This window comes from Diaphorina citri, unplaced genomic scaffold, assembly GCF_000475195.1.
Source record: "Diaphorina citri unplaced genomic scaffold, Diaci psyllid genome assembly version 1.1 scaffold436, whole genome shotgun sequence".
NCBI classification, from domain to species: Eukaryota; Metazoa; Arthropoda; class Insecta; order Hemiptera; family Psyllidae; genus Diaphorina; species Diaphorina citri.
This window is the reverse complement of record NW_007377871.1, coordinates 49,653-61,977: the sequence shown is the minus strand read 5'-3', so window position 1 is coordinate 61,977 and position 12,325 is coordinate 49,653. Positions and strand designations below refer to the sequence as shown.

The window sequence follows — 12,325 nt, the reverse complement described above, 5'->3', positions numbered from 1 at the left end:
GAACGAAAGTACTGTCCGTATAGACAAAGAATCACTTGACATAAAAGATGACAATAAGGACAATCAAATGAAACATGTGCATGGTCTTGTTGATAGAGAAACTCAACCAAGTGTAATCACAAATGAACCATCACTAACAGAAATACCAAGCCATAATTTGGAAAACAAAAGCACCTCTTGTACGAATAGTGAACTTCAAAGCAACGGTCCCAGTGATATTCTGCACGACATACTTCAGTCGTTGGATCAAGATCAACTTAGATTTGCCGTCGAAAGTTACACGAATGCCTTCACGAAAGAACGAAAATTTGAAGCTTTTGACGACACTGGCGAAAGACCCATGGATGCTTCCATGACAGAACCGAAATTTGAAGCTTTTGACGACATCGGCGTGGAAGACAGCGAAAGTTCCAATTCGACAGTGGTAATAGACCAGGAAACCTTCAACGTAATGGATAGTGCAAAAACTATTGCGAATATTTCAGAAAGTACGATCAATGATGAGGACAATCTAGTTGAAAATATGGGCGAGATCAAAAGATCCGATGAAGAAGTATCCGAAGTCATGAGTAGTTCTACCAGCACGGGAACTACAAGCTCCTCCAGCCAAGACACGTCTAACGAGAATTCTGACGATAACTCCCTCAAAGAAGAAGACGATCTTGAAATGCTCGACACCTACATGTTCGACAGCGAGGTACGCAAAGTGTTCAGCGATGCTTACGAACACACGTTGGAAACGTTGAGCGAACGAACGGAACTCTCCACCAGCTTCACCTCATCTGGGATATTCGTTAACCAACTCATGTCAAAGTTGCTCATCAATCGAACATCACGGAGCGGACTACGAGATCGATTCGAGTAAGTAATTAAATTTTTAGCATTTCTTAAGGTGCCAATACACTGTAGATGGAATTTTTCGCTAGACTTGGTCTCGTGAGACCACTCTCTACGGAGTCTATCGAGTTCATAGAGTAGTATACACAAGCAATGCATAGAGAAAGCGAAGGTCCTCAAACAAGGATTCAACTTTCACGCGGACCAAATACAACTGGAGATTTTTAGCATTTCTTAAGGTGCCAATACACTGTAGATGGAATTTTTCGCTAGACTTGGTCTCGTGAGACCACTCTCTACGGAGTCTACCAAGTTCATAGAATAGTATACACAAGCAATAGAGTGATCTATACTCCCGGTAGAGAGCTCTATGCACTATGACGAGAACAATTATCGGTTATCCTTATCGGTTTAGGATATAGTTCGCCTCAGGTGGGAATCAAATCCACGACCTATCGCTTACAAGACGTGCTACCTTCCAAGTTACCTAGGCTGGCGCACTAAATCTATGTGTTAATTTTACAGCGAGCTCCCGGGATCTCAAGGCCCACTTGAAAGCGCAAAGTCTCTGCAAGTGCACCAGTCACAGCAACCTGAGCTTGGAAAAACTCAACTTTAGCAAACCGTGGACAAGTCCCGATACTGGCGACTATGTCGATCGAAAGCGAAAACAAAGCAATGTGAAAATCGACTCGAAACTGACGTTCTATTTCGAGAGCAAAACCGAGAACAACTTTGTCAAGTGCGCGCGAAACTTTCTGAGCGTCGAGAATGACCGCAATGGCGCAACTGATAGTCACTCTGAAGTGGTTGAAGGAGAAAGGTCCAACCCCAGGGAAGTGACGGTACGGAGAAGCGCTTCTAAAGATGGTATGAATATTGACAGAAGTCCCAACGCTGGAGATTTGACTGTAAGGAGAAACGCTGCTATGGACTTTGACGGCAAAAGCAAACGCTACGAAAATGAACTGAAAGATAACGCAACGGAAAGACAAGTCAATGAAAATACAGCATTAGGAACAAATCCTGCCCGTCATGACATTCTACTGAGCGAAGACATGGTTGCAACCACAGTGACGGTTTACAAGGGAGAGAACATCCGTGACCATCTGGAAAAGCTATACGAGGGAGCCCGACAGGTGAAAAGCCTCGAGAAGTTGTACGAAATACAAGAAACCAAGTTGGCACAACGGCAGAGAGCCGTGGAAGAGACCATCAAGAAGGGTAAAATCAGCGTCCTACAGAACATAACGACGTTGAAGAAGTGTTACAAGCCGATCCTGACGTTGCCGCTACCGACAACAAGCGACGCGACGGACGCGATAGAGACGCGGGAAGGGAAAGGTCGGAACATCCCGGGGACGAATGATGCCCGGGACGAAGTCGTCAACACTATCGTCTACGATGAGGCGAATGGACGTAAAGCGACGAAGAGGAGTGACAAATCCAGACACGGGGAGAAGAGAATTATGAACAACGGGGTCATGCAGAGTGTTCGCAACGCGAGGAAAAAAATCAAAAAGAAGATCCGCAACTTAAGAAATTCCAAAGAGAAAGATTCGCGGGCGTCGAATAGAGGAGGGAGTCCCTCTAGTGAACATTCGGGGAAAAGGCACAAGAACCTCGTGTTCAAAGACTTCAGCAACCCCATCCTATGTCCGGACTTGAATCTTCAAAACACGACGTACTCGTCTGAGATCCACGTCCGCCAAATCCTGCCACGAATAAAACTGAAGACGGCCATCAAACACAACGTTCACAAGAAGATCAAAATCAAGAAAGTCAAACTGAAGCGTTTCTCGCTGAAGAAAGCGCAGCTGATGAACCACAACAGGATGGTGGCAACCGTGACCCCGTTCAGGCTGAACGCAATGCTATGCCGTCTGTTCTTCGTGAAGCAGATACTCACCAGGGCGATGCATGATCGGGAAAAGTCCACCATGAGAATCGGGCTGAACAGAAGCGTCATCAATGTACACATCATGCAACCAATACTCTATATCAAAGTGGACAACCACTTTGAATATCTGACGCTGCTGGAGAAATGCTATGTCGAGCTCAAGAGAAGAGTCCCAATCCTCATAAGTTGCAAACAGGCACAGCATCCGATAACGTGTAACAGGATCAATTTGTCTATAACGCCCATTCAAGTGAAACGCATAGACACGGAAACCGTCCTGTTCAAATCCATTTCCTTCATGCAAAACATGGTCAGGGATGTGTTTGACTTCAAGAAATCGGATGACATCAATCTACAACCGCTTGATGAATTGAAAGACAATGCCTTGAGCGAGGATAGCACCAATGAACTGTTCCCACAACCAAGCAATGACACAGAAGTAGAGACTTTCATTGAATCGCATGAATTATCAAACAATTCATTGAACTTAAGAGACATAACTGACGACACAAAATCAGACATGAATACTGTCGCAGAGCAATGTAAAATATCCAGTGCTGAGTTCACACTTCCTCAAATAAAGTTACCGGAAACAAGCAATGTTAGCATTCAACAGAAAACTTTGGACACAAGGGAAAGAACTGATGACAGCTTCCCATTAGAAAACAATGATTACCTGAATGCAAAAGAGATAGTAACAGATATCTCAAAAACGAAAGCTAAAAACGTTGTTTCAAAATCAAGAGAAGTGACCAAGGATGAAACTTCGATATTGAAAATGAGAAAAGATATCCTTAAAACCGATACAATAGACAATGAGCGACTAAGTAGAGTTATTCAACTGGATCGAGTAACTGCCAAAGGAATTATTGAAGAAACAACCAACACTGACGTCAAAATGCCAAAGAAATATGATGCCGCCACATCAACACCAGAAATCAACGACGTAAATCAATCAGAAGATTTAACCGACATTATTATAAAATCACAACACAACGCCATAGCTAAGCTAGAAATAAACAACAAAGAAATATGATGCCGCCACATCAACACCAGAAATCAACGACGTAAATCAATCAGAAGATTTAACCGACATTATTATAAAATCACAAGACAACGCCATAGCTAAGCTAGAAATAAACAATGCTGTTGACTTAGAAGAACTGGATGATGAGATCGAATCAAAAGACGGAAATAAACCGTTTGAGATCGTCAAAAAGTTCACAACAAAAGAAGGAGCTGCAAATGTTGTCATAACACTTGGAGATACGAGTCACGAAACGGTGAGACCACGAGAAAACAAAACAAACTTGAGAATCAATGATGTGATAGGATCCGAAGCCATACTCCAGGAAATCAGATATTCGGACAATTTCATTACGTACTCTTTCGTGAAACCGGAAATAACAAGGATTATAGTCGAAAAAATATTCAAGCTTTCTGAAAAGAAAAGCAGTGATGCCGATATTGTGAAAGGAAAAATGCGCGAAGACCGAGTAAATGAAGATGTACATGAACAAATGGAAACTGCAGAGCGAGAAGCAACAAAGGAAACAGAGGCAACTGAAATGAAGATGAATACGGAACCAGGAACAAAATCAAAGACTAGAACATATACTAACGAATCAACCACCACATCGGATATAAGACAAGACTATTACACCAGTAAAGCAACATCCACATCTACAACATTGATTAAAAACAGCACAATTGAGAATTCAAAAGAGCTGGCATTCAGAAGAAGTCAAATAGCACCCAGTGCCAAAGATATAGGGTACACAAATAACATATTCTCTTCCGAAATGAAATCCCTCACGGTTGACGAAAATCTAGACGTGAAATACGTAACAAGGCAATCGAAATCCATTTCAGAAATGACGAAAGACAAATCAGAATTTTACGAAACCATACATCTGAAAGTGAAAACAAAGGAAATTGACTTTGACGCTGTGGAAGCTGAGCCTGGTATTCCGGGCAGAAGCTTTACAGATTCAGAAAATGGTGAAGAAATCTCAGGTGCAATCTTACGGACAAGAAAGTCGCCCGTGATTCTGATGAAGGCAATCTCAAAAGACCTTCTACACAAAAAAAGCTCATCTCTGGGGATTATATCAATGCGTGAACTAGACCAACTGCTTAGCAAGAGTGAAGATCTAAACGATGACATGGAATGTAATGATCACAGAATAGGCCGATCTGATGAATCCGTAAGCACTCTAAATGAAATAGCCTCAATTGACAAAACGACAGTGAATGAGCACAAATTGGAGAGATCTGATAAAACCGTGAGAACTATTTATGAAATAGCCTCCATGGATGAAACGATTGTTAATAGAGCAGCCGCCAAAGAGTTTTCAATCAGTACACAAACTAATGAGAGCATTGAGACACTCAAGATGGAAGTGAACGAAAGTACTGTCCGTATAGACAAAGAATCACTTGACATAAAAGATGACAATAAGGACAATCAAATGAAACATGTGCATGGTCTTGTTGATAGAGAAACTCAACCAAGTGTAATCACAAATGAACCATCACTAACAGAAATACCAAGCCATAATTTGGAAAACAAAAGCACCTCTTGTACGAATAGTGAACTTCAAAGCAACGGTCCCAGTGATATTCTGCACGACATACTTCAGTCGTTGGATCAAGATCAACTTAGATTTGCCGTCGAAAGTTACACGAATGCCTTCACGAAAGAACGAAAATTTGAAGCTTTTGACGACACTGGCGAAAGACCCATGGATGCTTCCATGACAGAACCGAAATTTGAAGCTTTTCCGAAGGTCTGATCGTCTTGCACTATCTGGCGTAGCTTTGTCTTGAAACATTTCATAAGGGTTCCCAGTATGTTGGTGTCTTCTGGAGCAGTCGCTGGTTCAAAGTAGTTGCCATACATGAAGTACTTGCCCAGGTTTCGCTTGTATTCCTGGGGTTCGGCTTGGTGTGAGTTCTGTAAATCAGTGAATTATTTTGTATTTCAGTGAATTACTTGTTATTTCAGTGATTTACTTGGTATTTCAGTGATTTACTTGGTATTTCAGTGATTTACTTGGTATTTTTGTGGGTCCTTGAAACTTTGTTTAATGCTGCCACTCAATTTTAAATCTTTACCGTGTTGCGGAGCTGGATTTTTACTTGATCGCTTAATGCCAATGCTTAAACCAATGAAACGTTGCTCAACTTCAGAAGGGAACTGGTGCATTGAACGTGCTATCGCCACTCGCAGGCATCGCAATTGAAGCAAACCTTTAAAGTGATAAAGTTTAAAGTAAGTTTAAGATCGAACTTACTTTTAAACTTTATCACTTTTAAACCCAACTAATATCGTCAAATCGCCGTAAAAAGCAACCAGATGGTTCGAAAAAAATTATTCAAATCGTACTTGTTCAGAAGTCACGTCAGTAGAAAATTGCTACATAAAGGAGCTGTCACAAATGAGCAGTAACCAGTGTTAGTATATTGTCAAGGTAGTGTAGGGTTTCAGTCGACGTCGAACGACTATCGATCGACGGGGTCGACGATGTGTGGTCACAGCTCAGGGATCAGAACATCAACGTTACGATCCAGAGTCCACCGCGTTAACCACTGAGATTAGGCTTATGATCGAAAGTGGTTGACTACTGATGAAATGAAATTAGAAGAGATTCAAAAGTAGATACCTCTTTCGGCTGTTCGAAGTGAATGGGCGCGAGATGGACGTGATGTCAAGTAAAGGTCGAAAAATCGAGACGCAGCTTTGAGCCTTTTTCTTTTCGGCGCCGCCGACCTTCGTCGCGAAGAGTTGGGGACTGTTTTGAAGCGCTTGAGACGCAGCTTTGAGCCTTTTTCTTTTCGGCGCCGCCGACCTTCGTCGCGAAGAGTTGGGGACTGTTTTGAAGCGCTTGCTTGATCTGCCGGGTGACCACTTCGGAAGAATTGAGAGGCTCCCAGATGTCGTCCCCAATACAGGTCGCTGGAATCGAAGAGGTGGGGCTATTAGACGAGAAAGGACTATCCTAAAAACATCATTTTTTTTATTTCATTGTCGTGGCTTCGGAATAATTATTACCAAAAAAGCAACCAGAGGATTTGAAAAATCATTGAAATTTATCACTTCGCTCGATCAGTCATTGATTGATCTTATGATCGAAAGTGGTTGACTACTGATGAAATGAAATTAGAAGAGATTCAAAAGTAGATACCTCTTTCGGCTGTTCGAAGTGAATGGGCGCGAGATGGACGTGATGTCAAGTAAAGGTCGAAAAATCGAGACGCAGCTTTGAGCCTTTTTCTTTTCGGCGCCGCCGACCTTCGTCGCGAAGAGTTGGGGAGTTTTTTTGAGCGCTTTCTTGATCTGCCGGGTGACCACTTCGGAAGAACTGAGAGGCTCCCAGATGTCTCCAATACAGGTCGCTGAAACCGAAGAGGTTGAGTTTTTAGAAGTGGAAGGACTTTACTTAAAAGCTAAAAACATTACATCAATGTTTTATTTGGTAGAAGTTTAACACCACTGTGTAGTTGCTAAGGTTTTTAGTGACGGTGGTTTAGCCCTCCATTCGGTGACAAGCTACCCACCTCCTCACATTGAACCTCACCCAGTGGGGCTGGGAAAAGGTAGCAGCTTGCGACTGTTCTAATGGTTACCCATCTGGATAACAACCCCGGCTTTCTTGATCTGCCGGGTGACCACTTCGGAAGAACTGAGAGGCTCCCAGATGTCTCCAATACAGGTCGCTGAAACCGAAGAGGTTGGGTTTTTAGATGTGGAAGGACTTTACTTAAAAGCTAAAAACATTACATCAATGTTTTATTTGGTAGGAGTTTAACGCCACTGTGTAGCTGCTAAGGTTTTTAGTGACGGTGGTTTAGCCCTCCATTCGGTGACAAGCTACCCACCTCCTCACATTGTACCTCACCCAGTGGGGCTGGGAAAAGGTAGCAGCTTGCGACTGTTCTAATGGTTACCCATCTGAAAACAACCCCTTGCTTCATTTCAGTGATCCATTGGGAACTGGGACCGGGAAGAGCTAGCAGCACGTGACTGCCCAGATGGTCACCAATTCGGATACCAGCCACGCGATTTGGTGCTTAAGTGATCCATTTTAACTATAAACCCTCTTAGGTTTATATAAGCTTAACCCAAATTTTAGAGCTGTTTTCCCCTACACCTAAGCATCAGAGTGTGCTTTTTGTGTACGGGCTCACCTGTCAGACTGTTGCGTGTAGATCTCTTGCGGATTCTGCTGGTACGGACAGACCTCCCGGATGTGGACGTGTCCGTGGACTCTTTAAACACCACCGAACTTTCCGTGTCCTTCCCATCTAGACGGTTCTCCTTATAGGTCACTTTCCAAGACTGCTCAGTCCACGGTTTTAATTTCATCTGGACTTGTCCGGGCTGTTCCGTCCTCTGTGCGACTTTCACCGAGTCGCTGCACGGTTTGGAGTTCCCTCGACGTCGGCCGTGCTCGGGTTCGTCCGGTGTGGGTGTAGGATTGAGTTCCTAATGCAATTCACTAAATAACTAGCACAACATAATTGTTATAGAATAGAATAGAATAAAGTTTATTGTAATATTATGTTACAAAGGTTGGCCTAATAGAATAATAATAATAATAATAATAATAATAATAATAATAATAATAATAATAATAATAATAATAATAATAATAATAATAATAATAATAATAATAATAATAATAATAATAATAATAATAATAATAATAATAATAATAATAATAATAATAATAATAATAATAATAATAATAATAATAATAATAATAATAATAATAATAATAATAATAATAATAATAATAATAATAATAATAATAATAATAATAATAATAATAATAATAATAATAATAATAATAATAATAATAATAATAATAATAATAATAATAATAATAATAATAATAATAATAATAATAATAATAATAATAATAATAATAATCTGGTGTGAACATCACACGACTTTCTATTACATTTGCTAAATAGGTATGTAAAAAAAAAAAAATGAAAATTTTTCCAAGTCCCGAGCCGTCTATGGCGGCCGATTTTTGGTGGAAAATTTTATATCTCAAAATATCTCAAATAAGGGATCATTTAAAAGTGTCCAAAAATTGAACTTTTTTTATTTTTTTTTTCGAAGTCCGAAGCAACATTGACTTTGGTTGATATCTGGATGAGTGACTGTCCGATTTTTACCAAATTGTTACAGTCGCTTCCTTGGACCATACCGGTATTCTTTATTCAAATTACATTTGTAGGAAAGCCGTTTTTCATCCCACACCCCGGGGGCTCGTATTCGTTTCTTATTTTGCATTTGAGAATACCACTCCTTCTTAGAACGAACTCTACATTTAGCTATTTGATGAGAGAAAAAACAACACACTCCGCACTCCTTGTGAGACATATATCCCTTTTTTTTGGACCGACAGTCACTCGCTCTTAAACTCCTCTTGTGTCCCATCTTATGCAGAATAACACTCCTTCTGAGGGCGAACTCTTTTATCATTCCTATATTAGATTAGGAGAGGAAAAACTAGGCCAATCAGCACTCCTTGTAAGACAAACTCTTTATTTGGACCTACACTCACTTGGTCGTGAACTCCTCTTGTGTCCCATCTTATGCAGAATAGCACTCCTTAGAGTGAACTCCATCTTATTTATTTAATTATGAAAGGATCAAAACAGTAGATCTCCCCACTCCTTGTAACTTGTAAGACATATTTTTATTTGGACCGACACTCACTTGCCCTTGAACTTCTCCCGTCTCCCATCTTATACAGAATAGCACTCCTTGGAGTGAACTCTATCTCTATTAATGAATCTTATTTATTTAATTATGAAAGGATCAAAACAGTAGATCTCCGCACTCCTTGTAACTTGTAAGACATATTTTTATTTGGACCGACACACACTTGCCCTTGAACTTCTCCCGTGTCCCATCTTATACAGAATAGCACTCCTTGGAGTGAACTCTATCTCTATTAATGAATTCTCTTATTTATTTAATTATGAAAGGATCAAAACAGTAGATCTCCGCACTCCTTGTAACTTGTAAGACATATTTTTATTTGGACCGACACTCACTTGCCCTTGAACTTCTCCCATGTCCCATCTTATACAGAATAGCACTCCTTGGAGTGAACTCTATCTCTATTAATGAATTTATTTAATTTTGACATCCTTTGTAAATACTATTTTACTAGGTTATTTATGAAATTGGATACTTACGAGTTGGTTATTTATGTCCGGATACATACTCGTAACCGGACCGGACCAACTCGTAAGTATCCAATTTCATAAATAACCTAAGTAAACTGGTATGAACTCTATCTCGCCCAGCTATTTGATTGTGTATAATAGGATAAAACAGATACACTCTGCACTCCTTTTTTATTTGGACCGACCCTTACTTGCTCTTGAACTCCTCTTGTGTCCAATCTTATGCAGAATAACACTCCTTCTCAGGGCGAACTGTCTATCCCGTTCACTATGCGAGGAAATGCTCTTAACGCACGACGTCTTGCTAGTGTACGGGGTTCGACTCCATTTCCGGTTCAAGGTCATCTTACTTTTGCCCAAGGTCGTTCCAGACTTTCCCCAAGTCGATTTGCTGATGCCCAGACTGGCTTTTTTGGTGGCCAAGCTCGGTTTAAATGCTTCCATGAGGGTTTTACTTGTGCCCAAAGTCGCTTTACTTGTGCCTAAAGTTATTTTACTCGTGCCCAATATTGTTTTACTAGTGCCCAAGGTCTTTATACTTGTGTCCAAGATTTTCCTAGTGCCCAAGGTATTTTTACTTGCGTCCAAGATTTTTGCTTCCATGAGGGTTTTACTTGTGCCCAAAGTCGCTTTACTTGTGCCTAAAGTTATTTTACTCGTGCCCAATATTGTTTTACTAGTGTCCAAGGTCTTTATACTTGTGTCCAAGATTTTCCTAGTGCCCAAGGTATTTTTACTTGCGTCCAAGATTTCACTAGTGCCAAAATAAAAAAAAAAAAAAAAAAAAAAAAAAAATCTTAACTATTCCTGTCATTTTTCAACGTTCCTCGACTTTAACCTAATAACCCCATTCCCCATTAGATTCTTAGGCTTTTTGTGTATGGAGGTAAACCCCATTATGTCACGTCTTTGAAACTTTTGGACACCCTGTATATGATTTCTCATTTAATGTTCTGACATACCGGTAGTACACACAAGGATTATATCCATTACACAGGGATGGTATCTAGGGTCGGAAGAATCTAGGGAAGGAATACAGGGCAGGAATATATAGGGCTGGGAGGGAGCTTCCTCCTTCTTTTTCATAAAGTCCCATTACAGATAAGACAAGAGGGGACGGGGAAGGAACCGAATTTGAATATTATTAAATTTATTATTGCTTTTTTACTTTTTTGTAATAGCGAGGAAACGGAGCGCTAACATGCTAGGCAGATTTCTTAATGGTTTCGCCTTCACAGAGTCTTGAGGCCTCGGTTGTTGAATTCGTTAGCAGCTTCGGAATATGGGAACAAATGGGCTTTATGGAGCACATTTATGAAACATGTGGGGTATTACGGGCCTTTTTATGAAACAATAACATGGCCCATTTATGAACATCAGCAACGCTAAACTTTTTTTTTTTTTTTTTTTTTTTTAATTGTTTATGGTGTCAGACTGTCTGATAGTACCAGTAGTAAGGCTACAAGCGTAGATTTTTGATGATTGATTACTGATTTTGAGGAATGAAGTGAGCAATGAGCAAATTCTATTTTTGATTATGTGCAAAGTGCTGAGCAGTGAGCAAAAGATTTTTTGATTTTTGAATATTGATTAGGTACCTTATTGAATGAACGAATTCCAAGTTTTTACACGACCTTTAGCGTCTTTGATTTTTTTGCTCCCTTGATTGAAGAGTTTTGATAGAAGGAACTACTGTAACTGCTAAGTCCCAAAATTGAAGAGAAAACGAAGACAGGATAGGAGAAAGTCGAAACTGAAAATACTCTGCCTGCCTAGTTAGCTTGTTGGTAGCGCGTCTGCCTTGTAAGCGCTAGGCCGCGGATTTGATTCCCGCCCGAGGCGGATTTTATTCTGAAGGGATAAGGTTCGTTCTCGGAACGGCTGGCTTTCTCCTATCCTCCTGTCTTCCTTCTGTTCGATTTCGGGACTATAAGACCTTAGCAGATACAGCTCCCTCTATCAAACCTTTTCACAAAAGAAAACTTTCGATTTTTGACCCAATCGGGGACCTTTGATGGATGAGTAACCTTTTTTTTATTTATTTTTTTAAGAGTTTTGACAGAGGGAACTGTAACTGCTATTGTCTTATCGTCCCGAAATCGAAGAGAGAAGGAAGACAGGATAGGAGAAACCCAGCCGTTCCGAGAACGAACATTATCCCATCAGGATAAAATCCGCCCCGGGCGGGAATCGAACCCGCGGCCTAGAGCTTACAAGGCAAACGCGCTACCAACCAAGCTAACTAGGCTGGCCAAATTGACTTTAGACGTCGCAAAACTGTGTCTCACCACGTCGTAGTGAAAGGTCACGTCTGTGATGGCCACGTTAGAGTTTGCTGTGGCAATGACCTCGACGCAGATACATAAATATTGCCAG

The 12,325-nt window shown here is 40.7% G+C and overlaps 1 protein-coding gene across 1 annotated transcript; it reads left to right on the top strand.

Moving 5' to 3' along the window:
• Positions 1-67: 67 nt before the first annotated feature.
• Positions 68-5,532, top strand: LOC103508810. Its single transcript, XM_008473386.2, has 4 exons — positions 68-741; positions 815-861; positions 1,363-3,701; positions 3,823-5,532. Exons 1-4 carry the CDS (start codon positions 68-70, stop codon positions 5,530-5,532), a joined length of 4,770 nt encoding a protein of 1,589 aa, XP_008471608.2.
• Positions 5,533-12,325: the final 6,793 nt, after the last annotated feature.

What these genes read in the sequence shown, in the direction of transcription:
- LOC103508810 (XM_008473386.2), top strand. Translation starts at nt 68, where the DNA reads ATGAAACATGTGCATGGTCTTGTTGATAGAGAAACTCAACCAAGTGTA. An exon ending in TACGAACACACGTTGGAAAC is followed by an intron (nt 742 to 814) that starts GTTGAGCGAACG and finishes CTCATGTCAAAG; the next exon opens with TTGCTCATCAATCGAACATC. An exon ending in ACGTAAATCAATCAGAAGAT is followed by an intron (nt 3,702 to 3,822) that starts TTAACCGACATT and finishes CAATCAGAAGAT; the next exon opens with TTAACCGACATTATTATAAA.